Source organism: Tyto alba, unplaced genomic scaffold (assembly GCF_018691265.1).
Source record: "Tyto alba isolate M040663 unplaced genomic scaffold, T.alba_DEE_v4.0 Super-Scaffold_22, whole genome shotgun sequence".
Taxonomy (NCBI): domain Eukaryota; kingdom Metazoa; phylum Chordata; class Aves; order Strigiformes; family Tytonidae; genus Tyto; species Tyto alba.
Genome location: NW_024881296.1, coordinates 29,261,511 through 29,278,437, shown reverse-complemented (window position 1 = coordinate 29,278,437; position 16,927 = coordinate 29,261,511). Strand labels below are relative to the sequence as shown.

The window sequence follows — 16,927 nt, the reverse complement described above, 5'->3', positions numbered from 1 at the left end:
TCAATCTTCAGATGAGAGATACAGTTTCAAATGCTATCTGTTATACAGTCTGAGTAAGAGCCTTCTGCAGAAGGATTGCCCGATATGGCAGAGCAAACCCTGGGGTCAAGTGAGCAGGAAAGACTGTGAAGAGTTTTATTGAATTTGTCTATGCGTCATTCAGACCTTTTTTCTCTGCTGAGGAAGTAAAAATTGAAGCAACTGAGCCTTAATTGTAAAGGGAAAAGATGAGGAAGGAACCTGTGCAATCCGTTTCTTCAGCAGAGCATGCTATAAGGTTGCAGAAAACACCCAAATATAAGTTTTCAGGAGTTGAGTTTTAAGGCAATTCTATCACCTCATTTGAAGCCAACAAGCAATGATTCACTGTTCCGTACAACCTCCAGTGAGCAAGAAAGCAAGCTAACAGTGAGGCGGCAGACTCCAGTAAAGCTCTCATTTCATCTGGATCAAAGCAGCACACTGAGGCCAGCTCTGTAAATAATACCAAGTCACTAGGTTGTGTGACAATAGCAATGTGTAAGTCACAACACAGCCATAGAGGCTTTCACTTCTCTGTACGTGCCTTCTGCTTTCTTAATGCTTTCCCAAGTCATCATCCTATATCATTAGTTTCCATAGCACCAACGCGATCAGCATCAAGCTACGCTGGTATCAGAGTCTACTGCAGAGCATAATATGGACCACAGACACCCAAAGTTAATTTAAAAGGTGTTAGATTATCAGAATGAATCACGTGAGGGAAGCTTGCTCTCACTGCACTTGGTGCTTCAGTAATGAGGGTAACAACAATTGCATATGAATCCATGGAAGTTTAGTTGTTTCACACAGATAAAAATCTATCTACAAAATTAGCAAAGGATTTTCAAAATACTTGAAGTAGGTATGTACATCAAAAAAGGATGGATAATGTATCTTAAAAATATAATTTTTTTTTTTGTTGTTGTTAAATGTACTTAGGTTTTGCTTAATTGTCAAAACCAGGAATGAAGTCAAAGGAGCTAGGTCTCCTCTCTGGAGAGGGAGATGTCTCCCTGCTGTGCACCATGGCTGCTACTGGGTCTTTCGCACAGTCCTCCCCACTCCTCTGGATGTGACAGGAACAGAAGGACTGGAGCAATACAAGGAGGGATCAATTTCCTCATCGCTGTACAGACAACATCCTTGCTGACCCGAACTTCCTGCTGGACAAGGAATTGATACTTTACTGCACAGCCCTTTGGCAGAAGAACTGTTTCCATGTCTGAAACCAGCTAGAATTGCATTTAAACATGTACTTTGTCAACACTTACTGTCTTGTGGCGAAATAGCTCAAAAACTACAGACAAGTTCTATTTGAAAGTACGGACAAGCTCAGACTGAAAACAGTTAACAGGACCTCTCCACTTAGGAATTAATTAGATTTAGCTGTTTTAGGATCCACATAATTGAGAAAGTAAGGGCACACTCAGGCCAAATCACTTTTGGCAGACTCTTTCCACAGTACTACGTCACACCCTGATTTTGCAATCTATATCCACTGCTGCCAAACAGAGAGTAATGCTTCATTTAATCCACACCCTTGTATAATTTGGCTCAGCGTACTTCCTTTAGCCTGAAGGCACAGCAGTAATTACCCCAACATACACCAATTTCAAGTAAATATAAATGGTGTTCTTCTGATAAAGTTTTTGGAATCTTCAAAGATTGCTGTTATTGTGCTATGTATTTAGTGTAATTTTTAGTGAAATATTTTAATTAACTTGCCTAGAAGAAACATGAAAAAGAACCCATAATAAAGGAACATGTGTATCTTTGATCTCAGTATAAACAATTCCAGCAAGTTTAACTAGAAAATACAAACTCTTCTGACATTTATAACATCTTATCACTCAGATAGAGGAAACTGGATAACTAACCTTTTAAAATAGAAGAACCAGATTGTCATTAATGTTAATGGTTTTGTCTCTATGTCTTTACTATTCTATTGGAACATTTTTGTGGTTAGATGAATCTATTTATACATCTTTTGCTTTCAAATTAAAAAATCATTTTTACTATTCATTTTATAAATGTAAACACTCAGCATTTCTACCTTAAAACAAGATCCTGTATTTGTGCCTTGAGCCAAAACTCTGACATTGGCAACTAACGTTGGTGGCACAGTAGGGCCACAGAGCTCCGAGGAAGTTCCTTCCCCCATAGAATTGCCTGAGCTACCTGTAAATCATGGTGAGGGCACAGCTCTGTCCTCGTACTCTTAAGTTTTATTTACTGCCAAAGCAGGTGCAAGGTGGAACGTCCCTGAGACAGCTCTAGTGACTGAACAGAAGGAATAAAATCAGGGAAGTACATGCAAAGGTTGGCTGCAGGTGACAACACAGCCTTCATAATCTATTTGCACTGAAAAAATTGAGACAGTTTCTTCAAAATGTAAACAGGAGAGCAAATAGCTTAGAAAAGAACCAGAAAGCCATAAAAAAAAAGGTAAAAGTCTTGTGATGAATGTTTCTATTGTTTTAAAAGAAAATTAACTGAGAAAAATAGTTTTCAGGTTCTTCCATTATGCTATGAGCAAATAATAATAATAATACAAGTTTTATTATCTTTCTTCCTTTTCTTTTACACTTTTCCCCTAAGTAAAAGCGAGAGACAAGAATATCTTAAAATGAATGATCATTCTCCCCAGGGGAGTTCCCATTCAAATTAGCACACAGATATATGTAAAGAGAATTTTAGACCTCATGTTCTTCTGCTTTTGGTAAAAATATTTTTACCTGACTTCAGTGTAGCTAAATCAGTTCTCACTTGATGAAGGGCTGATCTGTGGTGTTTAGCTAGTACTTTGTCTCTACTCAGTTTTCTTACCCTCTTTTGAAAAATAAAGATAAAAGCTGGTAATTGGATCTAAAACTTGTTAGCATAATTTCTCCGTGACTATGCAGTGCATTACAGTTAAAATAAAGCCTTGTAATGAACATAAAGGTTTGGTTAATAAGAGAAAATAAACAGAATAATATACTCAAAAATCTAGGAACTACAATAAACCTAGTCTATTCACTTACAAAATGCTAGTTTTCTGCAATTTTTCAACAGTTTTAAAATGTTATTCTTATCTAAACCGGGGGGTTGTGAGCACCTTTAAGTAATTCAGTTTCCAAACAAAGGAAATATACATACTTGATCCAAAGAGTTAGTAGCATTCGAGTTCTACAAATTAAAGCAAAATGTGAAAATTCTGCAAAGCTGCAATACGAATTGGTTATTGTTATTATTACAAGTTGCAATTAAGATACTTGTAATAATAACAATAACCAATTCGTATTTCTACTTCTAAGAATGCAAAAGAAAATTCTAGGCAAAGTTTTCAATTTTTTAGAACCATCGTCCCATCAGAATAATTAAATAAAAGGCCACATTTCAAAAAAAATTCCACCCCTGTACAAATGTTAGACAAAATCTCTTGAAAATTTTTAAAAGGCTAAATTTCTGAAAAATGTGTCAGGCAGGATCAGTTTTTCAAATATATGACAGAGCAGGAAAAAAGCAAATTGCATAACAACATAACCAAGAAGTGAGAGAAGCATCGGGCACATATTTCTTTCATCTTAATGCATATTCACCCTTTTCAAAAACATGGCATAATCTACCATGAGCAGATTGTAGCTTGCAGGAAGCTAACCATTCTGAAAGCATTTCTTCTCATGTATTCTTAGACCACTTTCTGTTTTGGCAGCACCTCTACAGGACATACTAATAGTGTTCTGTATTTCCATATACTCTAAGACTTGAAGACAACTGGTAGTAGACTATGAATCAAAGGTATTTCCCCCAGCAGACTGCCTGATCGTATTGAGGCCATTACGACTATCCCCTAGTGACAGGACACTTGTATTTCTCCCTCTGTAGTAGTAAGGATAAATAGGAAAAGATAACACATCAGGCCACCAGGGAAAAAAAATACTAAAACCCTTCAGCGCATGCCTCAACGTCACTTCATTATTTTCTTAATATCACAAAAACAGCCCAGACTCACTGACACTAATGAAATTGACTGTCTTTGTGAGATTATTAAACCCCACCTACTTCCCTGTTCTAAGCACTCTCATATATAAAAATATAGAAAGTTAGTTCCCATCATCACCTATTCCTCCTAGCAGCTTCTATTACACTGAAACCACTTTCAACTAATGGCATGGGTACTGACCCACTGTTAGGTATGTATTTGGTACGCTTCACCACAATATGGTCCTGTCCCAATTTTAAGAAGTTTTGGGGCTAAAAAGGAATATCTCTAAGTGACTTGGACATTATGGCAAATTGCTACACCATCTCCATAGCTCTGCTCTGTGCAGTCCTGCAGACTTAATTGCTTTCCCCATCACAGAAAATCTAAACGAAGCTGTTGGGTGAGCTAATGAGGCAACACACATTACAGTTTAACAGGGAAGGGATATAACCAGATTCTTTCAAGCCAAAATGCAGAGTTCTTTTCTTATGTTTATATTCTCCACAAGAAGTCTTTTACACACACTCAAGTTATTTCTCTTAAAAAAAAATAAATAGGAAGAGATTTCACTCTTACTTTAAAATTTGATAAAATATAGGACTTACAGTAACATGTTAGGATCAAAAAAAAAACCAACCCAGTAACATGTACGTAATCAGTGATCTGTGTGTCATTCAATTTCCCTTCATGGACTGGATCCCAGTAAACAGATTTCTCCAATTGGTGCTCCTTCTGGCACTTCCTCTAAACAAAAATGGTCCCCCAAGGTCAGCATTATCTAACTTCAGTACAGTAGTGTGGGAAAGCCGGCAATGCTGCTGCCTGTACTGTGTGCTTTCTCTTAGTCATCTTCTGTCTGTCAATCAGCTCTTTCAGTCCTCCCTGAAAATGCCACCAACCTGTACCCAAACACAGCCAGAGATATACCACAAATACTGCATTTCCTGTTATATTTTGACTATATAGTACACATATATGCAATCTTCAATTAAGATATACTCTGTTATTTTGTTAAATATCTCTTCAGGATATTTTATTACTGTTTATTCTCAACTTAGAAAACTAAGCTATTTTAATAGTAAAACACAATTGTTCATTTGATACATTTTCAATGATAGTTTGCATTAATCTTTTTTCCCCCTGAAAACTTCTTAGTAACTGATTAAAAGAATAATGCCACACTGAACCAGCTTTCTACGCACTTTCTTCCTTGAGTGGCACAAAATTATGTCAGAAGATAAATACCCTCAAAGCAAAGAAACAAAATCATTAAAGTCCTCCAGGACTGTGGTAGTACTGAAGATGGACGTTACAGAGTTGGGAAGAAAGTATGAAATGCTGAAGAAAAAAAAATGTAATCAACAATACCAACATACACACCTGGTTGTAACTTTTGACAGTGTTTCTGCAGTATCTCTGCAAAAATGTGAACTCTGTTACTTGATGTATCTCCTTTTTCTGCTTCTAAAAAACCCAAGAATCAATATAGTATTTTAAGATCATTTAGTTGATGCATATGTATTTTTGATATCTTTGATGTAGAAGCCTATTTCACTGTTTGCTTGAGACTGAAAAAAGAAGCTTTAAGTAGTCTATCAAATATAACAGAAGACTTAAATGCAAACGCAGTTTTGTTAGTATCTTCAGAGAATGAGAAAGAGTGCTTTGAAGCTTTCACTTTATGTAGGTGGAAAACACCTCTGACTGTCAGTTGTGTTAATGGAGAGAAAATCTCAAATTGTTCTCAACTCTGCCAAAGCATTGTATTTTCTGGTTTTGAGATTTTTTTTTTTAAAGATACAAGAGCCATCACGTTTCTAGCACATACGTAATTAATTTTTAAGAGCAAGTTTAATTAACTGGTTTTACTGAAGTCAAAATTTAGGGAAAAGATCTGTGCGGTATTTATAGTGGAGTTTCAATCTCCCATATAGTTAACAATTAGGGTCGCTGCTAATTACAATTACTTGAAACCTAAAACTTCTTTTAGAAAACATGCCCTGAACACAGTGGGAGTTACTGAAGAGTCATTGTTGAATAAAGCCTAAAGATGTGGGCCATTTCTTTCATGGCATGCCACAGATCTGCAAAACAGTGTCTGAGAGTAGAGGAAGGTGATTTCATTGTCCAAAGATGCCCACAATCTTAAGAAAGGAAGGCAAAACCAGAGGGTATTTTAATGACTCTCAGAGAAAGGGTAATTGAAAGCTAGAGCTTTTGCTACTTCCTTATTAGTTTGAAAAATAACAACTAGGAAATGGGAAGGTACAAAGATGAAAACAAGACAAGGAAAAGATAGGATTAAAAGATAGATGTTTAAGAGAAAGTCCTGGATAATGCTACAGTGTAGTGCTGAAGAGTAGTACTATAGGATGGGTATGGTAAAATAAGCACTGAAACATGAACATAAGCTGAGCTATACAGCACAAGGAAGGTAAAACCTCAATTCTGACTATCAAATACAGGTCTTAGAGAAATTTTCTTATTACAAAAAAAAAAAAAAAAAAAAAAAAAAAAAGAACAAAAAAGAGTTCAGCAAGCTTAAACATTACATACGTTTAGGGACAGATTTCCTAAAGTGCACTACACAATAACCAAGTAAGAATAAAGTAATCTGCTATATATAACACATGGAGAAATTTGAGTAGTGTGAAAAATAGGACCAGCCGGAAGACTTTATAAATCCAAATTACAAAGCTAAAACTCAAAGGGATGACTTTCTCCAAAGACACATATCTAGAAAACTTTCTAAATGATTGAAATAGCTATCAGCTCAGCTGCAGCTTTACTGAGGCAGACATAAAAACCCCAACTGGCAAAATGAGTTACACTCTTGATGAAAAATTCCAACTGCCAGGCTGTCAGGATGGACAGTAAGAAACTGAGTTCCATGCCTTATTCTCAAATTCAGCACGATCTCTGTGAGAGGAAGGTACACAGCACATTTTCTTTAATTGAAATTATTTTTTAAATCTTAAGAAATCTCTCCAATGAAGTGATTTATCCAATGAAGTAATGCATACGAAACAAGTTAATCCACATCTTTTATGTGCTTTGTGGTACCCACTTCATTAATTACTATTTGTCAAAATTCATTACTTTTTTTCTAGTAATTCTAACCATACTCTTGACAAAACTTCAAATATATCTCTTGCACAGCACTCCATAGCATTGATGGGAAAGCAGTAGGTGTTGTTAACCTTGAATTTAGCAAGACTTTCAGTGCTGTCTCCCATAACATTCTCAGACAAACTGATGAAGTATGGACTGTGTAAACAGACAGTGAAGCAGACTGAAAATTGGCTGAGCCGCAGGGATCAGAGGTTTGTAACCACTTGCATGAAATCTAACTGGAGACCAGTCACTAGTAGTGCACCCCAGGGGTCAATACTGGGACGCACACTCTATTAATGACCCAGATGATGGGACTGAGTGCAGCCTCAGTAGGTTTGCAGATGTTGAAAAACTGTGAGGAGTTGCTGATAAATCAGAGGGACATGCTGTCATTCAGAGGGACCTTGGATAGGCTGCAGAAATGGGCCAACAAGAACCTCATGAAGTTCAGTGAAGGGAAATGCAAAGTCCTGAATTCAAGGAGGAATAATCTCATGCACAAATGCAGACTGAAATACAGAAAACACCATTTAAACATAAAAAAAACCCCTTTTACTGTGAGAACATTTAAACATTGTAATAAGTTGTCCTGAAATGTTGTGGAGTGACCATCCTCAAAGATATTCAAAACCCAACTGGACATGGTCCTGAGCACTCTGCTCTAGATCAATCTACTTTGAGCAGGAGGGTTGGGCTACATGGTGTCCAGAGGTGTGCCTTCCCACCTCAATGATACTGTGATCTTGTCTTTACTCATCTCATCTGTGCTTGAGAAAGGTGCTAAAGCTCTCTGATGATGAAATAATGAATTATTTATTTTAGAACAAAGTAAGTTAGGATGTTGAAGCATCAAATGTAAAACTCAAGATCAGGGATGAAAAAACCATAACTGAACAAACTCTTTAAGGAGACAAGGAAGGATCTGCTATTAGTTTACAATTCCAAGTTACAGTAGCTGAGCATGCAGAAAAACAATCCCTAGCAGATAGTTTCACTCTATATGGAGTCCCTTCATAAAGATAACAGTTCACCTTTTAAAAAAATAATTAAATAATCAGAAATGGGTGCTCAGCAGAAGTCTCTCAAACATTACAGAAGAGATGGAAGACTGAAATAAGAGATGCCATCTTTGCTATCACACTATGAAATACTCAAGGACCTATGAACCCAGGTGGTTTCCAAGCAACTCAAGTTTGCTTTCACAAATATTGTTGCTGAGGGAAGGGGCTATATTAGAATGATAAATGAACCATATTTTCAGTGTTTCATGAATTTTTCCTTCACATGAAGTATTCCTATATTCATGTTTCTTACTGTTTGAATGCAGTGTTGTGAGAGCCTGTGGACACAGTCTCCTTAGGAAGGACTGATAGGGAAGACAAGAGCGGAGAGTGCTGTAGGGAAGGCAGAAGAGGCTCAAATGCGCAGAGCCACAGAGCAGTGGGCAAGTCTGTCGTAGAGCATATGGGTCAGAATTAGAAGAGATGCCAAAAATATGGACATTGCTGGGTGGCACCTGCTACAGGGTGCTTGATCAAAAAGAGAAGGTGGATAAAACCTTCTTTAAACAGAGCAAAGAAGCCTTACTGTCACAGGTCCTGATTCTCATGGAGGCTTTTAACCACCTCAGTATCTGCTCAAGAGACAGAAACACAGGCTACAAGCAATTCAGACTTCTGGAATGCATGGGGGACAACTTTTTGATGCAGCTGCTGAACAGGCTGACCAAGGACGCTGCACTCCTGCACATGCTAATGATGAATAAGGCAGAACTGGTTGGAGACAAAAGCAGTCCTGCCTCAGCAACCGTGAGATAACTGATCTTGAGAGAAGTGAGGAAGGTAATGAGCAGAACAAGGACTGGGGCTTCATGGAAGCTGACATACACATGGAAGTATGCACCTGAAAAAAAGCCAAAACATACTACATGTTCAAGAGTATACAGAACCCATTTGTTAAAATGAATAGGCATGTTTAAAAGGTGCAATAGTGGATATTACTTTTATTTGAAGTATTACGAAGTCACAGCTATTTCTGCAAATGTATCCGGATACAAGAAGATTTAGAAGTCAGGAAAGGTCTGCAGTATTACTGCTACTGCCCATAAATCACAAAGGAGGATACCCCATTCTTCTACTGCTTCCTACCTAGTGCAAGACCTAGATAATTAAATTGTCTTGTAAAAAGAAGAAAATGCTGTATGTATCCAGGCTACTGCACTGTCCATGTCACAAGACATCAGCTACAACCTTATCAAGTTAATACAGCATGCACATACATGGTTACATGGTTAAAAAATTGCTAACAGAGCTTTACACGTTACCTGTAGGGACCTCACTGTAATGGGAATTGTGCATTTTGTTTTAAGAAGCATTAAATACACAGCAAAAGGTGACATGGAAGTGTGAGAAAGAGAAAACTGAGTAACTGCCAACACAACTCTCAGGAATTTGCTGGAGAAAAATGAAGGATCCCCGTATTACAGGCAGTTGTTAACAATGCAACATCCCAATAACATAAGAACAGAAAAGCATATATATTGTGTATATGAAACCACCACAGAAAAAAAAGGGCTTGTGCTTCCAGCACAATCCATAAATGAATAGATCTGTCTAAGTACAGATTTTCTGTTCTAAAGTAAGTAAAATTAAACTGGCAGTTAGGAGCTATGAACACGAGCACTTATCTTCACACTTTATAACCAATGGGGAAAGATGAAATAGATGAGTAACTCTTTCTTGTATATTTCACTGAAAAAAAACTCTTAACACAGTAGAATGACTTGGAGGTCCCCAAAATGACAGAGAAGTAATTTAGGGTTTTAAAAGATCTTTTTACAGGAAAATCTATTTCAGCTATAGTCCACTAGCAGTTTTATAGTCTTTCTCCCCTAAAAATATTAATTTTCTCATTGCTTTCACTGACTGTTGAAAGACCACTAAAAATGTGCCTCTTTTTCACTATACTTCCCTTGCATAAATAGTATGCCTTACCTGTGGATTCTCTTGAAGTATTAGTCAGTTCTGGAAAACGCTACATTGGGAGTACACATGAACAGCTACAACATGCATCTATCTTTGTTTGTGTTATCGAAGAAGTCTCCAACAACACATTTATCTGTGCTTCTGAATGAAGTAAAATTCAAGAGAATAACATGCACTGTCTTGAGCAATATTACGTATAGCCATTTAAAACAACTTAAAGTATACATTAATGTTCTTTAAAGGGTTATTTTAAATGTTCACAATATGTAAGATCATATGTATTCTACACACTCTGGAAACAATAAACATCTGTTGTGCAACAGATGAATATTATTGCAGCTCTAAGGTCTTTTCTTAAGGTAGAGCATGGAAATACGGAAGTTACTTGGTGTATGGTTTGCATTGCGAATTAGTGATTAAAAGCTATGCTGAAACTCTCTTTTAGTCCATACTAATGACCCTTTCCCCTGCCACTCTGAAAAAGTAATCGTAAATTCATTGAGATTTAGGAGATAATTCTATATAATTATAGAGACTATTCCTATCTTTACTATCTACATTTAAAATCTCCATTATCTGTTTTCAGTTCATTATACATGCCACCCTCCCCCTGGACTTATTTTTACTCTTCTCAAGGATACAAAATAAAACCACTTTGAAACTAAGGTTCCAATTATCTGTCTTATTTTACAGGTGTGCAAAGAAGAGAAAAAGGCATGACATTATCAATTTTATTATTAAATGTTGAGATTATCAATGCAACCGATATTATTAGCTACGTATCACAAAAATGCATCATTTCATTGCTTATCTTTTTATGAAAATCTTTGAATACAAAATGTCTTTAGAAACAAGCCCCTAAAAATGGATCAAACACAACTGCAAATAGACTACTGAGCACTATGGTTCTTAATTAAACTGCTTTTCTTATAACTGTTTCCTTATATCAGTACATATGCTTTTAAAAATATGATTTTATTGTTTTTCAGTGCCTGTGTTTAAGATACTTTAGTAAGTATAAAAATATTACCAAAATAATAAATTAAGAAAATCTGGTAATCTCATACTGTTCTAGAAACTTACACCACTAATAAATAAGTGTACAGATTAAAGAAAAAAAGCATTACAAGGGAACATATATCAGTATTGGACTGTATCACACCACACTTTATAAACCGTATCACACATAACAACCAGAACACTCCCTGAAAGAGCTGCACAGCAGAGTTTATAAAGTCAGAAAAAAAATGTCATAGAAGTTATTACCTATTCCCCCCAGAGAGTGAAGAAAAAAGAAAGAAACTCACCACTTTTAGTAGTGAAAGAATACGGAGGCTTCAGTGGAGGGCTGAGAGTGCCTAGCAGTCTTAGCTTGGAGTGTGGCGACAGCGATGATGGTGCAGGAAGCAAGAGATTTGAGCTCTCCTGTAATAGGAAAGACAAATCAGAAAGTGTAATTTCCTGGGTTACTTGCTGATGCAACAGCTAGAAGAGAAATATTTGCTTACTATAAATAACTATTAAATTCCAGGAAAAAAGTTAAGACTCAAGTTGATGATAAATAACAATGTCTATTTTTTTTTTTTTTTTAATTAGAATATTTGGAGACACAGACTTTGAAAAATTGACACAGGTATAAATTGAATTGCATGCTTACATATGGACACAAGTTCTCAAGCAGTGCAAACAATGGAACAGAACTGTTTGAACTGGTACCTCGTTACATCTTCATATATAAAAATAAAATGACATTTATATAGGGTTATGAACTTATAAATGTAAAATACCTTCTAATTTTTGTGTAATCAAACTACACTACACCTACGAAGAGATTACTTAGTATTAGAATGAGAGAAAAAAAGAAAAATCTTAAACCAGTCCCAACAAAAAATATTATTTGTATAGGTCAATAAAGCATACCTAGACCAAAACTCTAGACATTTCCTTTATGTAAGCTACACACAAAAATATCTACAGTCTTAATTTCTATAACAACAAGGATAATGTAGTTAAAATTTAGTTTGCTATGGAGTTTCCTGATATACATGCAACTATCACAATGCAAAAACCTTTCCCAGACTTTACTCTTATTATCCAATACAGCCTATGTAAAAAATACGACAATCTTAGTTGTTTTGCATGATCCAATTGAGAATTTTACTGCTTGTTAAACATATTTTCACTGTCTGCCTTGATAATACAGCCAGGGGGAGGGAAAATAGGCCTTAAATAAAATTTGTAACTCTCTTCAAACAAAATAGATTCATATGTTAAACTTTTTGAGAATTACTTACATGAAAAAATATAATTCTTAATATTTTCAAAAGTAAAGCCTACTTCGCAATCTAGAATAAATGCATATGGTCACTTAATCAACTAAAAGCCCACAGTCAGTGGAACACTTCCTTTGGACTCAGTAAACTCTAGATCAGATCCTTAAACTTTAGTTGTGCATCAGAACAATGACATTTTGCAAATTTTCAATCCACTGGCTTGTAAATTCTGTTTAAAAAAAGGAGACAACTAAACCAAAATGAATCAGTAACTTATTTCCAGAAGTGATATTACTTATAAAATTACTATTTCTATCATTTAATAATAAATATTAAACATTTCAACAGGTTTCAATAGCGAAGAATATTTGGGCCTTGGTAGGTGTACTGCGATTCAGGTGATATAGCACTAAAAACATGTTGAGTAATATGACTGAGCCATAGAGGATATCTGCTACCATCTCTGTATTACTACATTAGACCTTCATCTTAATGTATCTATTTTTTTTGTGTAGCAATATGGATTTAATTCTACTGAAAAACTATAATAAAAACTGCCCTTTACTAGTCAAGTATACTCTCAGCAACTGTACACAACTGTAATGACTACTCCAAAACTGACGAATTGACAAGAAAGAAAAGCAGGACAGAAAAATCAGAACAACCATTGAACATGCTAAAAAAAAAAAAAACAACAAAAAAAAACCCAAGCAAACAAAAAATGGCATTAAACCAGTTAGATTTTACTGCAGCGTACAAATTTAACAGACTTAGTAAATAGTAGCTGTGAAATGTAAGCAGAAAGGAGAGGCCTGTTTTTCTGAACAAAATCAACCTGCTTTTATTATATTTACAGGTGCAAGTGACTAAGTTTCATTAATATAAACTTTTCTCTGATACACACAAATATGGTGAAAAGCCAGTAGCTTATGTGTTTACTCAAACACAGAGAAATAATCTGTTCTGCAAACATGTCAGCTTCCCAGCATTTCATCTTTTATCCACTGTTAGCTCTAGGGAGAGCCCTTCTGCAGCAAGACAAATGAGATCTCCCTACTGCACAAACTTCTTGCTGAATGCACACTACACCACCCATTATACAAACGTATGTTTTCCAGTCAAGTATTCTCATAGAATTATCTTTCAAATTTGCTATCAAAAAGTTGGTTTCAGACACTACAAGGGAAGACAGGTTGAATATATCAGCATTTGGAAATCAAACTAAACACAGCAGAGCAAACTATTCAAAACTAGCACTTAACAGATACTTCCCTTTTTCATCCTGAAGGGAAAAAAATATGAGGAGAAACCTGTCTTGACTGTGGTGCTTGAATGAATTATGTAAGAGATATGGAACTATATATGTAAATTATTGCTGTACAGCATTTAATTAGCTTCTCTTTATTTTCCTGCTGTATTACTCAAATACTCTCATTATACATGCCAAATAGCATGCTCTGAAATCAAATGCAATATACACATACATTGGAAGATTGAATGTATGCACCTGAAAATTTTTTAAAAAAATGGAGCCTTTTAAAAATATAAAATAAGTTCTATCCTACAACTCTTCCTTCCTCTCCAAGTCCTTAATAACAAGATAAAAACGATTTTTACAAAAGAGATATTAAAAAGAAAGCTTTAAATTTAAGGAGTCTTTCAGGAGTGATTTATTCCTTCCTTCAGTGGCAGTGAAGCTTTGTGCAGGTGAGCTATAAAAGACTGCCCATCCAAAGTAAACACAAAATCAGCTTTAATGACTATTCTGCCACTAGCTCTTAAGTATTATTTACATCTCTAAAAGACCCAAAGAGGAAAAAAGCCCACAATATTGTAACAGAAGAAGGTACCACTCAGCTAATAAGTGAGGACTAATGATTCAGCAGAACTGTTTCCAGGTGAAGCACACTGATCTATTAAGAGTAATTAATTCTCCTGCAGTACTAAGACTACCTACAGATCAGAGTGAAGCAATCTTTTTTTTTTTTTTTTAAATGCATGCTGTGGTAAGGCATTGCTAAATACCTTTACAACAACGAGTAAAGTTGGCTAAGATAGCCAACCATCAATCTACTTATTTTTCACAACAGGCTCCTCTTGCTTCATGCACAAACCACAGCTTTATCAAAGACACAGTTTACTACTATCCTGAATTGAGTAAAACTAAGAGTTATAACATTCATGTATTTTTTATAGTGAAAAAGGATACCTACATAATTTATGCCAAGTTTAAACAAAGCTGATTTGCATTTTCTTTTTTGTATTAGGGTAACTTTATGCAAATTATGCAAATATTCCTTTTCAGTGGAACTAGTTTTCACATTAAAAGTACATTGCATGAGACAAAAAAACAGTGTACTGCAAGACTTGACAAGCTGACAATAACAATTTTTATTTTTTTCCTGAGAATGCAATTTTATGACCTTTGTAACCAATATAATCAACATTTCCATATGTACTTGCAAGGCAAAGCAAGCTGGCCAGCTCTATACTACCTCCTACTCTTTTAGTTTTAGGCTTCCCTTTTGAAACTTTAGGCCTCTGTGACACTGCTTTTAAAGACAGTTTAAGACATTTAAAGACAGATTGAAAGACATTATTAAACCGTGATTCTGCAGAATTTGAAAACTGATAATGAGATAAAAACAAAACACAAATTCTGCTATAATGCTTAAAGTAGGAGTATAGTACTGCAGCTTGAAAATGTAAGTTTGAATCAAGTTTACATCTATGTAAAAATACAATCACTTCTATGACAGTTGCATTCGGAGGACTTCAATGAAAGCTGGGATTCTATTGTGGTAGGTGTCCTGCAATCACTTAGAGACTAATTATTCTGCTCTTAAGTAACTTTTAGACTAAATGGGAAAGACAGCTAAAATATCATCCCATTACACATAGGCAAAACGGAAACATATTTATTTTGCTTGTCTGAAGCAAGTTCACTCCCTCGATGCTCCCTACAGTCGTTTTACTGTGACTATCCAGATCAGGAACTCGTCTAGATGGCTAAATAGTTCCCTCATAACTTGGATATTCCATTATTTTTTCCCCATAGAAGCCCAGAAGTGACCAGCACATACATATGAAAATTGAAGCTAGAAAGTGCTTGATCCTACAGTTTAGATATAGTCATTGTCTACAGATGATCTGTCCCATCACACAGTAATCATATATATATTCAATTCCGTAGTTCTGTCAGAGAGTTCCAGCATTTCAATTACAGGTTTATCACAAAAGCTTTCTTCTTTTTTTTTTTTTTTTCCTTTAAAAAAAGAATGTTAAGAATAAATTATGATTACTGTAAAAATTTGGAATAGTAAGCATCTTTTAGCCACAGTGAAAATCAAGTTCTTTGTACAAGACAAAACAGTTAAATACAGGCCTAGTAATAAACAGGCTGTGTAGACTCACTCAGCCATTAAGCACAGAGAGTATGACCTTTTCTGGGTTGGATAAAACTGGCATTTCAGGTTAAGAACATGTCTGGATATACACATTTTAGCAGAATTGGCCAATGTCATCACCAATAACAGTATAAAGTAGATTTGTCTTGCTCAGTAAGAGACAAGTAGATTACTATGTAAACTGTGACCTCTTCTGTGGCTGGTTATGATTCTTGCTATTAAAGAACATATGACCAGGAAAAAAAAAAAAAATGCCCGTGACTTTAGTAGTTAAATTTTAAAAATGTCTTTTTTAGTGTAAATGAAAAATGGATGTAACCTGTGTCACATACAAAACACACCCAAAGATACTTGTCCTGTGATTTTATTTCTCTTCCTACTGAGGCAGATAGACACCAAGTATTTTTCTGCCTCATATCTTGTCAAATAGATATAGATGCCTATTTCTCTGTGCCTCCTGGTAAGACATTAGAACACAACTCTAAATACAATATACAGTCAGGTAACCGTGTAAGCATTCACACGTTTGTAACCTACCCCCCCCCGCCATCCCTCCCCAAGTATTTGGTTAGACTCTAAGGCTTTTCCTATCATATATAAAATCCTTTTTTTTTTTTTTTTAATAGAGATATTTAAAAAGAAAAAGATATATTTCTGTGAAAATTTCATTATCATTCCTATTATTATTAAACAAAAAAAAAAAGTATAAATAGGCTTGCACTTCAGTAAACTGTTAAAATTATGCACCTAGACAATGACCTTTACTTAATAGTAGAAGCAAGATATTTTACCTGTTTTCTTTTGTTTACTGGATAATTGTGGGATAACTAGCGATTAATGCAGAGTAAATAATTTCAGTAATACCATACAGATCAGTATGAGGATAGAGTTTGTGAAACTACTCATGCTACACCTGTGCTAAAGTTCCTTCATTTACAAAATACAGACAATAGTTTCTTTTACATTGATTCTGAATATGTTGTTTTAAAAATCATCTGGTTTGCTAGAGATGAAGGATGCTTATAAAAAATTTCTTACTAAGCAAAGAATCTTCTAATGTAGAAAAACGTAGGTTTTAAGGATCTGACCCGCTTTGTAAGATTTTCATTGGGGGAAGGGGGGGAACAAAAACAAACACGCACAACAAACCAACAAACCACA

General features: G+C 35.3%; 1 protein-coding gene across 3 annotated transcripts in view; it reads right to left on the bottom strand.

Annotated features, from left to right (window-relative positions):
• AHI1 (Abelson helper integration site 1) overlaps positions 1-16,927 on the bottom strand; it is a 95,165-nt gene that overhangs the window by 36,276 nt on the left and 41,962 nt on the right. For all 3 annotated transcript variants that reach the window (XM_042795927.1, XM_042795925.1, XM_042795926.1), the window contains exon 19: positions 11,394-11,511. In XM_042795927.1, coding sequence (XP_042651861.1) covers positions 11,394-11,511 — 118 coding nt within the window. The remainder of the gene's footprint in view (positions 1-11,393; positions 11,512-16,927) is intronic.